The 13,931-nt window shown below is 40.1% G+C and overlaps 1 protein-coding gene across 1 annotated transcript in view; it reads left to right on the top strand.

The window, feature by feature from the left end:
- The first annotated feature begins 13,370 nt into the window (after positions 1-13,370).
- The window catches only part of LOC101861370, a 12,300-nt gene continuing 11,739 nt past the window's right edge, over positions 13,371-13,931 (top strand). The window contains exon 1 of the mRNA XM_005101853.2: positions 13,371-13,931. This exon is cut by the window's right edge and continues 1,355 nt beyond it. Coding sequence (XP_005101910.2) covers positions 13,377-13,931 — 555 coding nt within the window. The 5' untranslated portion in view covers positions 13,371-13,376.

The raw sequence follows: 13,931 nt of genomic DNA, 5'->3' as shown, positions 1-13,931 counted from the left end.
TTATTATTAGGCTATTATTATCATTATTTTCATCATCCTTATTATTATCACTGTTTTCATTGTTACTGTTATTGTTATTAATTAGCAAACAGATAGCATTTAATTTGTATATCGCATATTCCCGCTCAACAGCAAGCTCTATGAGGTTTATAATCTATACTATTACCCCAGCAGTACTGATAGCATTTTGAAACAATCTCAACTTTCTTTGAAGCATACAACACAGGCTGCCATTTTTTTTCTCACTAAAACACTGGCATACTGACAAGATCTTTTGCTGTCTACGGGTACCCTTTCACTTCTGGGTGAAATCAGGAAAATTTGTGTCAAATGCTTTTTCCAAGAACACAATACTCATACTTATGACCTTATGTAGTTGCGAGTACCGTAAAACACTTACCAAAAAAAACAACAACCCCAAAACCCCACAACGTCGGGCCTGAGACTTGTACTTGTACCCTTTAACCCACAAACTCACGATTTCGAGCCGAACTACTTGACTACTGACGCCGTGTAGTAGTATTAGTATTATTATTATTATTATTATTATTATTGTTGTTGTTGTTGTTGTTGTTGTTGTTGTTGTTTTTGTTGTCGGCGGCGGCGGTGGGTGCATTGTTGTTGTTGTTGTTGTTGTTGTTGTTGTTGTTGTTGTTGTTGTTGTTGTTGTTGTTAATGATGGTGTTGTTGTTCAACTCAATTTAATTCCCCTCTCTCAGTTTTACACTTTACTTTATGTTCTCTTTAGCCTAGATATTTTTACACGCTCATATGACTTTATGCAGTTGCGAACATCGTAAAACTTTGAGACCAGGCAAATCAACATTTAAAAATCCTCCTGGATTGTAGCCACGTTTGGTACAAAATCAAAAAGTCAGTCCTGAACATTAACCAAGTCCCCGAACAATTTGTTCTGATGCTCACGGATAAAAGTAATTTTTCAAAAAAATTTGAAATAAAAATAAAAAAACCATCGTCAGCAAACTGTTCAAATTTTTTTTAAAGAAGCAAAAATATGTTTAAGAAGTAGAAGAGAAGAATCTGTTTCTTTTTTTTCTCCAAAAATTGTACTCAACTTTTTTTCTCCTCTTTTATTTTCAAAGTTTAGAATTTGAATTTGGACGAAATACGTGTAGTTCACATGCGGAGCACGTACAACTGGTACCACGGATTGAGCAAGTGCAATAACAAAAAGTTCTAAAACTTTAGGTTTAGTACAAACGTGTATTATGAACTTCTTGCCGAAGACATGTACGTGAATTTGGTAGAAATGGTCTTTCTGTTACAACCACCATCTTATAGGTAGTGGCAAAAAGGGGTATCGTATTTCTTGACTGTTTCAGTTTTATACAAATCTGTTTAGCTCTTATAATAATATTACTTATTATTGACCAATTTGTTCATGTCTTTATTCATGAATTTATTTGTCTTGTTCTTGTGATTTGTTCATTATTTCTTTGTTTTTTCATTTGTCTCTTTATTTGCTTGTTTCTTTTTTCTGTTTATTCATGATTTTTCATCTTTTTAAAATAGTGTTCCTTTTGTTTGTTCATGCATTTTTTTTTATCATCAAAGAATCTTTTTCTTTACACATAAAAGCATTCGTTTATTTAGCTATAATATATGCCTACGTATTTATCCGTTCGTTTTTACACTTATACACTTATCCATTTTTATTTTTAACCTACGCATTCATTCCTTTGGCCTGGAGAAAAAATCTGAAAACTAGGATTTGTATTCCTTTCCTGCAACTGAGCGCTAGCAGAGAGAGAATATCTGGGGTTTTCTCTGTAACAGATATCCGTAATTTTTAAATGACTCCGAAATAATATAATAAATAGGGTTGGGTTTTTTCCCAAACATCTATCGCCCCCATCTCCCCTTCTTCTTTTTATGTTTGTTACTTTCTTGTAACACCTAATTTTCTGGCGCTCATAGATCTATGACCTTATGCAGTTGTGAGCGCCGTAAAATCTCTACTAAAACTTAACTAAAAGAGTGACTACTACTACTACCACCCTGCTAAAATTCGGAGCACACAGCCCATTTGGTGTATTTGAAGCAATAGGCGCCACCCAGGATTTTCCTTCGAAGAGTGCCAAAATCTTCCACTTTGGCACAATTTAATCAAATTCCACAGAAAAAAAGAAGTACCGGTATGTTTGGATTTGGAGGTTTCATCAAATTGTGTGAAAATGGTAGCTTTTGCCACTCCGTGGGAGAAAATCTGGCTGACCCCGATTCAGTTCCCTTGATCAAAGCTATTTGCAATGTTCTCTGGGTACAGCTCTTCCTAAAAGGGCACAGAGGGTACGGTGACGGAGCGGTTAGTGTGGGTGGTTGGGGGGTGCTCTGGTGTGGTTTGTTTCTTCTTTCCTATCAAATATCTATCGTCCTTATTTCCCCTTCTTCTTTTTTATATTTGTTACTCTCTTGTAACACCTCCAATCTTCTGGCGCTCATATGACCGTATGCAGTTGCGAGCGCCGTAAAACCCGTGACCGTATGCAGTTGCGAGCGCCGTAAAACCCCTACTAAAACTTTAAAAAGGATCGGTTAGTGCGCTGGTCTCCGAAGCGAAAAAGTCCGGGTTCGAGCTCCGGTTCGGACACGGATTTTTTTTCGCCCCCCTCTTGCCCACCAAGCAGTAATTTGGTACCTGACTTCGAGTTGTGGAAGTGAAGGCGGCGAGGAAAGGATTACTGGCCACCCTACCACAATATGCAGAAGGCCCAGGAAGTTGTCTCACTAACAAGGCAATCCTCAGTGTCCGGATCCGATGCGGGAACAACTTGTATAGGAGCACACTATTACATTCGAGATATTCCTTCCGATTGTTTTGGTGATTTGTTTTTATTTCGGCGGGATTTCCTTTTTTGTCGAGCCGGGGGGTGGGGGGGGGGGGGAGGGGGGGGGGGTAATGAAAAGAAGTGCTGGTTGTTTAATGATTTGTTTGTTGTTGTTGCTGTTGTTGTCTTTTGTTTTGTTTTGGGGGTTATTGTTGTTGTTTTTTGTGTCGTTTTGTTTTGTAGTTGTTGTTGTTGTTGTTGTTGTTGTTGTTGTTGTTGTTGTTGTTGTTGTTGTTGTTATATTGTTACATGCCTTGTTTTTGTTTTGGTATCCATCGGTATTGTTGGGCTGTTATTTTTTGTCGCTGTTGTTTTGTTCGTTTCGGGGGGTGTTGTTTGTTTGTTTGTTTCTTTTCTTTCTTTCCTTCTTTTTATCCCACTTTATTGAGTTGGAAGGGGGGGGGGGGGTTGGGCTACATCAAATTATTCGTTTTCGCTACGGATCAATAAGGTGCCCTTTTGTCTTGGAAACGGATTGTTTCTAAATAGCAGAAACTGTTTTGTATTTCTGTACTCTTCTTTAAAACTCATTTCGTCTTTATGCAAGCTTTGTGGGTGGATGGCGGTGTTCCTGTGTGGTTTGCTCCTTCTTTCCAATCAAACATCTCTCGTCCGTATCTGTCCACCTTCTTTTCTTGACATGCTACACTCTCTCTCTCTCTCTCTCTCTCTCTCTCTCTCTCTCTCTCTCTCTCTCTCTCTCTCTTTATATATATATATATATATATTTATATATATATATATATATATATATATATATATATATATATATATATATATATATATATATATATATATATAGTAGCGCCTCCAATCTTTCGCCGTTAAATTAGGACCTATTTGTGTTGCCAATGCCGGAAAACTCTTACTTAAAAACGTAACTAAAAAGCTTTCATTCTCATACTTCCTCTCTCACTGGATCTTTTTAAAAAGTATTTTGATCACCTTTGCTCTCATCATTTTCTTGAAATGAATAATTTTCGAAACAGCTCACCTATAATTTAATTTAATCTGTCTATTTATATTATTTTCAAATTTGTAAAAACGTTTATTTAATTATTCTTTATTAATTTATTATCTATTACATTATTTCGTTTATTTGTTTTTATTCAATTCCTGCATTCGATTATTTGCTCGTTTATTTAACATGTAATCTATTTATCTGTGCGTGCTTTTCTTTCTTTTATTTAATATAATCTTTGTTTGTTTATTTATTTATATTGTTTGTTTCCTCTCCATTGGTTATAACTATTTAGGGGGCTCTCGTGGCCTAGAAGTTAAGGTGTTGGCCTCTCATTCAAAGGTCCCGGGTTCGAATCCGGGTAGTGACCGAAAAATTTTCTTCTCTCAATTTGTCCCCTGTCACCTCCTTTCCTGCTCTCTAGCAATGTTCTGTTGTCTACTTTCGTCTCCTCTTTCTGCCCCCACTCCCTCATCTCCTTTGCCCCCCTCCTCTGGGCTCCTGATTCTTTCTACAGCTACTCCTTGGCTTCTTCTTACTGCTGTCTTTCAGCCACACCCCTCGTCTTCTGGTAGGAAAGATCTACACCTTGCCTTCTCGGACAAGGGCGAAAAATATCGGATGGCCCGTGAGCAAGTTGCGCACGTTAAAGATCCCTTGGTGGTCTAAAATCGATAAGAGTAGGCTTCGGCCGCCTCCCGGGCAAAATTCAAAATTTCCTACCAACTGAAAAAGTTTAATGTGTCCCGCGCGCTCATATGACCTTTTATGCAAATGCGAGCGCCGTAAAACACTTACAAAAACAACAACAAAACAAACAATTTAGAATTGCTATGTGGACTTGTTTGTCCTTCTTCCCACAAGTACACGATACATAATTATGATTCTTTTCACTGTCGTAACCTTTCAAAGCGAAGCTATCGGTCAGGTGGGTGGCTGGCGGGTGTTCTGGGTTTGTTTGCTCCCTCTTTCCCATCAAACATCTATTTTCCTTACCTCCCGTCGATAAGTAAGAGTAGGGGTTGGCCGCCACCTGGCAAAAATTCAATATTTCCGATCAACTGAAATTGTTTAAAGTGCGCTGCGTGCTCATATGACTTTATGCAATTGCAAGCGCCGTAAAACAAAACAAAAAAAAGCTAAAAGAAACTTCTTTTCACAACACGTTTTTTCCACGACCAGCACATAAAACAGTTTTGACGATATCGTGAATTTCATCACTACTTTGAAAACAAAATTACATGTATTACGGGAAATCGGTTAGCTTAGTTAGTATCTTGCTGAAATAATAATAATAATAATAATAATAATAATAATAATAATAATAATAATAATAATAATAATAATAATAATGAAGATCATTTCTATAGCGCCCACTCCCGTGTAAACACAGCTCTAGTCGCTTTACATAAATGCACGTACGAACAATATTCACGCACGCGAAACACACACACACACACACACACACACACACACACACACACACACACACACACACAACACACACTCTCATACACACACACACACACACACACACACACACACACACACACACACTCACACTCACGCACACATTACACGCACACTGCAGAGTGGATGGCCCTGGTTAAAAACCCAGACCGATGGTTAGGCGTATCTCCATTGCACGTAGAAGGCGTGAGTTCGATTCCCGTGTTGGGAGGATTTCTAACGAGCATCTGCGTCTTTCTACTACAATATAATGATGATGATGATGATATAATAATAATGATAATAATAACAGCAACAATAACAATAACAATAATAGATATTATTTGTAAATCGCAGATTCCCGCTCAACGGCAAGCTTCACAGTCTATATGACTATTACCCCATCAGACTTGATAGCATTCTGAAACAATCTTAACTCCCTGGTGAAGCATACGGTGCAAGCTGCCATTTTGCAGGAGCTATAACACTAACATGCTGAAAAATCACATTTGTCGCTACCAAAAAAAAAATAATGCTAAACATAAAACACATTAAAAAGGAACAAAATCTCACTCACGGGCAAAACTAAAGGACGCTTTTTTTTTATTACAGGGGGGGGGGGCACCTTAAAAAGGATGCATTACTTCGGTTTCTATACAGATTTTTCAGTTTTGTTCTCGTTAACTGAAACGTAAAAAAATATGGTCGCTTTTAAGGGGAAGGGGGCTATCCCGAAAAAATGCTGTTTTGGGAAAATCGAAGGTAAAAGTTTTGGGACCCTTACTCAGTTTCATCAAAAGACAAGGAGAGTTCTCTCTATAACTAAACAAATATACACACCAATGAAACCAAATTTCTCCAGTAGATAGGGCAATGCCCACTTTTGGTGTAGGTCAATATTTCTGGAAACATCCGAAATCTGGGTTAGCCCGCTTGTCCTTAAAAGCGACCATATAAAGCTGGCAACAACATAGTGTGTACTATGAAATATACAAATTCATGTTTTTGATTTGTGTATGATAGTTCTAAATGCGCGACAACATTGCCTTTGGTCTGCCGCTGATAATGGGAGATGGGAATATTATTATCATTATGCGTCCGCTATATCCTTTATTAAGAGTTAAAACCTTGCGCACGCATACCAGGAACGTCAAATCTCCGCAGTCAGTAAAAGGGTGCTTGAACTTTGGTGACTTTTCACATAAACAACAGCAGCGTTCTATTTACGCCCCGGGCCCGGGCTCCGTACATCGTCACGTCACACGCTATGGTGAGCGCTTCACAAAGTCCAGGGACTCGCTCACCGCACGTTTGGGACGGTTTTGTCTGGGGGTATCGATCCTCTTCGGCGTATTAGACGGAATGACAAAGATTCTGCATAACAAGATGGTTCACGCCTCTCTTTGAACCAATTAAAACCGTGTCCTCAAAATCCGGTGGCGCCCTCTTGGAAAAAGCGCCCCCTTTGCGAACAGAGTTACCCTACTTGTGTGAACAGAGTTACCCTACTTGCGCGGGGGAAAAGATCAAAGGTGAAACTAACAAGTTTTGTATTAATTAGAAGAAGAAGAAGAAGAAGAAGAAGAAGAAGAAGAAGAAGAAGAAGAAGAAGAAGAAGAAGAAGAAGAAGAAGAAGAAGAAGAAGAAGAAGAAGAAGAAGAAGAAGAAGAAGAAGAAGAAGAAGAAGAAGAAGAAGAAGAAGAAGAAGAAGACGAAGAAGAAGAAGAAGAAGAAGAAAAGAATGATAATAATGATGATGATGATAATGATAATTAATAATAATAATAATAATAATAATAAAAATAATAATAATAATAATAATAATAATAATAATAATAATAATAATATTATAATAATAACAACAACAACAACAACAACGATAATAAAAAAAATAATAATAATGATAATGACAATATTGATAATGATACTGATGACAATAATAATATACATGTTGTATATTGTACTTGCTATCATCATCATCATCATCGTCATCATGGTACAAGAACTTTGTAAATGAAGAGCTCAGCCCATGTTGCCGAAGATGCGGCCATGAAAAGGAGGATGTCAAACATATGTCTGAATGTCCAGGAACAATGGCAATTCGAATGGAGTTATTTGGACAAGTGGAGGTGCCGCTAAGCATATTGACAATGGAGCCGAAAAAAGAGCCTCGCTCTCGCTCGAAGATTTCTTTGTGGAGTCCGCCAGGCCCATTAAGGAAACAAACAAAAAATCATCATCATCCTCATCATCACTAGTATTACTATCAGATGAGTTCCGAGCGATGTGTATGTATTGAAACAGACTGATATAATATTATGATTATCTACTGGTGCGTTTCAGAGCTCTTCTGTACGGCTTGGAATATCGGACAAATTTACCAAAGATACTGGCAATAAAATGGAAGCATCAGCAGCGTGGTTTCTTAGGCAACTATTGAGAATTGATTTCATGGACAAAAAAGAAATCAAATCAGGAATTTATGAAAGCAGTCTGCATGGGTCGCTCTATAAAAACAATTAAAAAAGGGACAAATGCAGTTTATGTGCCACTTGAATACACACAATAGCCTAAAAAGAAACGTCCCCCTCTCCCTCCCCTTTCCAGCAGGCAAATTGTTTGTACAGTCCTCGGGGCCATATGAACAAAATTAAACCCTTTAATCACACCTGGCTGCCATGTGACCTTATTCGGTTGCCAACGCCGAAAAACTCTTACCAAACTGAAACTGAAATCAAAGATAGTACATATTTCAAGATTGTTGTCTCGGCCCAAAAAAGTGTCCGCGGGAGTCGCGTATTGGTTCAGACGGCGCTGCAGTCTTTGTTTTGAAGCTCTGTTTCGTTTCTCCAGAAGAAGAATAGGAATAGCACAGTTGTTAGTTTCACTTTTATTGTTTTTCTCACAAGTAGGGTAACTCTGTTCTCAAAGTCCGCAACGGAATTTTGAGGACACTACTTTTTTAATTGGCTCAAAGAGCGGAGTGAACTATCTTGTTATACACGATCTTTGCTGAAACCGAACAACTGGAAGGCGTATTCGACACAACCATCAGCAGCATCGATACCATCCACAAAATCTGACTCACGTCTCCGTAGCCCCGCGGACTCACGAAGGAAACCTGGCCCCGTGCCTGGACAAACGACAGACCTCGCGAGTCCGGAGCTTCCCGCGTTGACAGACAGAGGCCAGGGGGCCAGGGGCCGGCGGGTGCCGCGGAAATATGCCGCAGATTGGGCGGGGGAGGGACCGAGTCATGCTGAAAGTTGCTGATAAGATTGGTTATAAAGAGAAATGGAGATTGGTTATAGTGAGAAGTACAAGCTGGTTAAAGAGAGGAATGAGGGTACGTTATTATAGAGAGGAATAAAGGTTGGTTATGGGGACTCACAAAGATTTAGTTTAGTTTTGCTGGAGGTTTTACGGCGCTCGAAACTGCATAAGGTCATATGAGCGCTAGACGATTAGAGGTGTTACAAGAGAGTAACAAACGTAAAAAAGAAGAAGGGGAGATAAGGACGATAAATGTTTGATAGGAAATAACACCAGAGCATCCGCCAACTACCCACTAACAAAGTTTGATTATAGAGAGACATACAAGCTGGTTATAAAAAGAAATGCAGGATGGTTCTAGAGGGTTGGTTATTATAGAGAGAAATAAAGATTGGTTATAGGGACGAGGCCGCGTGGTGGAATCAGGCTCTCGTCAATTTTTGGGCATGTAGATTTATTGGTATCATCGTAAAGCTTGTTCATTTGTGTTTATTTAAAAGAAAAAAAATATCCATTTATCTTGAATACAAGTCGAGATATTTGCGAGTGAAGGATATAGGGGTCACCTGTTTTCAGAGGTAAAATTAGTGAGAAAATGGCCGCCAAAGATTAGTTATTTCCTTAGCTTAAGAGTCCGTGGTAACTGAAAATTGACATTTTTTGTGCCTTTAATTAATGTTTTCAGAAAAATCCACACAGAAATGAGTTCTTTAGTGGGCATGAAAGGTGTTGACCCAAAAAACAAAAATTTGATAAAAATTCTTCACTTTGATTATTTTGACGAGAGCCTGATTCAACCTTGCTGCCTCACAATTCATAAAGATTGCTAAAAAAAACTCTTACTAAAACTAAACTTTAATAAATGAAGGTTGTCGTGAGAAATACAGACTGGTTATAGAGAGAAAGAAATGTTGATTTAGCTACAGGCACAGATTGGTTATAGAGAGAAGTAAACTTTACAATTCCTTCAAAACTCTTACTTAACTAAAAACTAAACTAAGGAGAAATGAAGATTGGTTATAGAAGGGAGTAAAGAGGATTGTAGAGAGGAATACAGGCTGGTAGTAGAGAGACATGATGTTGGATTGGAATCCACAGGGTAAAAGATCAAGGGGAAGGCCACGTAGAACTTAGAGGATAGCCACAAAAAATGATGTAGAGACTAGAAAAATGTGGAAACTATATGGTGAAGGGCATGTCATTCACTTTCCCTATTCCTCCCACTGTCTGTCTGTCTGTCTGTCTTTTTGTCTGTCTGTCTGCCCTTTTCTCCCCCTCTGCCTCTCTCGTTGTCTCTCTCACATGTACACACACACACGCACACTCACACTCACGCGCACACGCACACGCGCATGCATACGCACGGGCAGGGGCACGCTCACACGCACAAACCGAAAACACATTCTCACTCTTATAGATTCTTTCTTTAGATGAGACGTATTAATTTTGGACATTTTTACTGTCCACCATGTATCGTGCTGAACTCTCATTCTTTCCTATCAAACATCTGTCGTTCTTATTTCTCCTCCTTCTTTCCTTTACATGTTACTCTCTAGAAGCACCTGTAATATTGGGCATTTTTGTGACTTCTTTTTTTTGCCCGTACCGTAAAGCGTTTACTAAATTAAATTAAACTAAACTAAACTAAACTAAACTAAACTGAGCTAAGCTAAGCTAAGCTAAGCTAAAGTAAACTAAACCCCCGCTTGTACCATCATAAAACCCATTGCTACAATAATGTATAAAACACTTTCACAAGATCGTAAAAAGCGCGGACTACATTTTAAGGTCTTTTCAACACTGCCTGTCCTCCTGAATCGATTGTACCGTAAAACACCTACCCAATCAATCAATCAATCTAAACCTACAGCCCGGTGTCTGCTATATTAGATGTTAGGCGCCTTGCTGCCGCGCGCAGGAGAGCCAGTTCGATTCCCGAATGGGGAGAAATGTTTAACTAATATCCCAGTCTTTCCGCTGAGGGGATGTTGTATTCCTTTTGGCCTGAGTTTGTCCTGGCAGGCACGGTCGGAAGTCTGCTCCCTACATGATCTGAATTGCGTCGATTGGAGCGTAAAAACAACTACATTGATATTGTGGTGACAGCATACATACAGGCTTACACACAACCACACACACACACACACACACACACACACACACACACACACACACACATACACACACACACACACACACACACACACACATACGTACACATACACATATTATCTACACACACACAATGACATCGTGCTGACCGCAAAGTTGGTATCGCCGGGGAGTGAGACATCGCTCATTGTTGCAATATAAGTGTGGTGTCTTTTCCATTCTATGCCGTTCGTTTCAATTTTGTCTCCTGATGAAGAAGGTCGTGTTGGTGTAATTTCCTTTGCTCTACAATATTTTCTCTTCTTCTCACTCCCCAGGGTAACACTATGATGGAGTTCACGATGCCTCTGATGCCCGAGTACTTCCACACGGGAGGTATGACCAAGCTTGAAGAGAGCGTAAAATCCCTGCACTCCATGGCGGCCGACTGCTCAGCGTCCGTTGGTCTACGTCACTTTCCGTCTGCCCACAACGACTCGGCCTTGGGCGCTGCTTTCAAAACCAGCCACCAGCATCAGCACCACTACCAGAACATGCATGCCGAACTCGCGGCCGCGGCTGCGGCTTCTGCGCCTGCGCTGGGCAAGCACGTTTCCGGCTTCGAGGAGGATATGACGTCACTGAAGCACCAGCTGCATCTGAATCACCAACATCCGGGCCACGGCCACCCGGCGCTGCACCACGGCTCGCACTGCCTCAACCCGTCGTCCATGGCGGTAGCGGGAAGCAGCCCTGGCTTGCAGCATGACGTGTTCAGCGTCAGAGACAGGTGGGTGACACCTTGTGCACGAGAACTTTTCTGTCTGTGTGTGTGGGCGACACCTTCTGCCAGGGAACTCTTCTGTGTGTGTGTGTGGGCGACACCTTGGGCACGGGATCTCTTCTGTTTGTGGGGGGAGAGGGAATTTGTTTTTTGTTTTAGTAGAGCTTTTTAGTGGAGGGAATATGTTTTTTGTTTTAGTAGAGCTTTTTAGTGGAGGGAATATGTGCACGCCAGATTTTTTTTCCTGTTGGTATCGATTCTCTTCCTTTCGTCAAGCTTCAAGACGGTTTGGAGAGAGAGAGAAGAGAGAGAGAAAGAGAGAGAGAGAGAGAGAGAGAGAGAGAGAGGTTTTTGGGGGGGGGGGGGGTTTCTGACACAAGCATCAATTTATAGGTTTTAAAAAATCATAGGAAACAGTCTAAGTACTTTTTGGCACCCGTCAAGTAAATTGTTTGTAGAGTCCTAATGTACCAGTGAACAAAATTAATTCTTTTTGGTCACTTCAATTCGACACCATCATCCTCGATACCGCCAATAAAACCCAGCACAAATTTCCTCACCCCTCCTGTGCACCTAGTCTTTATTTCCTCCAAAGATGGATGCTTGTTTAGACATGTCCGTTTCCGCTACAAGAAAAAATAACCACAATGAATCAGCGTAGACAGAAAAAAGTTCCGCTGCTGAAATAGCCAGAGAGGCGTAGTTGTCAGCGGCACTGTTTGTTATTAATGTGGAGAACGCCGTTATGATTATTTTTCTAGTCTTCTTATTTTTAAAGCAAGTGTTTTTGTGTCCAGAACCATACAATTTGGACAATTTTGGAGTTGGGATTTCCTTCCCTAATTGTCAGGGCCAACTCGGGCTCAGAGGGATGCAAAATCCCAGCCGAGAAACTCGATAAATAGTCCTCCCACTCGGGAATCGAACACAGATCTCCTGTATACGACAGCAAAGCTTCCGACCTCTACATCGCAGACGCCAGTTTTTGTTGTTGTTGTTGTTGTTGTTGTTGCTGTTGTTGTTGTTGTTGTTGTTGTTGTTGTTGTTGTTGTTTTTATTGTTGTTTTAAATTGTGTATTATTATTGTTTTATTTGGGGGTGTGTGTTGTTGTTTTTTTAATTCACTAATGAAGAGAGTTAAGCTTACAAGTGGACTGATGATCTTTTCAGCATGATGATGATGATGATGATGATGATGATGATGATGATGATGATGATGATGATGGATGATATATTTTAACATGGCATCGTCATTACTATCATCACAAATGTTGTTTTCATTTTAATATATTAATTACTATAACGTTTTTTAATTAACATGGCATCATCACTATTATTATCACAAATATTGTTTTCATTTAAAAATATTAATCACTATAACGTATTTTAAACCAAAACTAAGACCAGTTTTATAATTAGTACTCGCTTTACCCACTCTTACATCCACACCTTTAAAAAAAGGGTGAGATAGAACTTCTAGAAAATTAACTTGGTGTATTTTTCGTTTTTTCTCGGAATTTTACTTAAGGATTTCTTGAACAATACTGCCCTCTTTTCAATTTACCAGACCGAAGTCTGTGGTGTAGAGGTTAGGTGCTTTACTGTCGACGTAGGAGACTTGAGTTTGATTCCCGAGTGGGGAAAACATTTTTATCCAGTACCTCAGTCTTTCTTCTAGGATCTTGCATTCCTCTCAGTCAAGGTTGGCTCTGACGAGAAAAGTCAGAAGCCCGCCTCTTAAGTAATCTAAATCATGTTGATAATGGCTTAGAAACACATTTAATCTTTATAAATCATGTTGATAATGACTTAGAAACACGTTTATTCTTTATTAATTGTGTTGACAATGGCTTAGAAACACGTTTATTCTTTATTAATTGTGTTGAAAATGGCTTAGAAACACGCTTATTCTTTATTGGTTATTTTTTTCCCTTTGTTTCATTTTGCCAGATTGTACGAAGACTCTGTGATGAAACGGCTGTCGGCTCCTCATGACGACACAGCGGATATGACGTCACTGCGTCCCCTCGCCAACCTCCAGGAGCACGTCTCAAAGTCGTTCCCAGAAGGCCCGGCGGAGTTCGGAGGTTTGTCCAGCAAGTTCAACACCATGGACGCCGTCTCCTCGTCTGTGCAGACGCACGGCGCTTCTCTGGGCTCTTTCGACGTCAGCAAAGACTACCACCACGGCGACAACCGAGATCACAGCAGTCTACAGAGTGACGCGTCACTAAACGCGCACTCGTCATCTCCTGCGTCTTCAGCCTTATCTTCGTCCAATTTTTACTCCAAGTTGTACGGAACGGAGAACGCTTCTTCTTATTTCCCGCATTTCAAGGTGTACCCGCCGTACTCCACGGGGGGCCACTCTCATCTAGCGCAGGACAAAAACTGCAGCAGCAAGTACGGAGCGCATGAAGATACGTCCCTTTCAGCCCAATGCGGTCGTCACGACGGCGGGTACTCCGAAGGTGGAGGTTCTAATAACGCAGACGCTTTGTCTGGTTTGAGTAAAACGTATAAC

This window comes from Aplysia californica, unplaced genomic scaffold (genome assembly GCF_000002075.1).
Source record: "Aplysia californica isolate F4 #8 unplaced genomic scaffold, AplCal3.0 scaffold00301, whole genome shotgun sequence".
NCBI lineage: Eukaryota > Metazoa > Mollusca > Gastropoda > Aplysiida > Aplysiidae > Aplysia > Aplysia californica.
The sequence above is the reverse complement of the archived record's forward strand: the minus strand, read 5'-3'. Positions and strand labels throughout refer to the sequence as shown.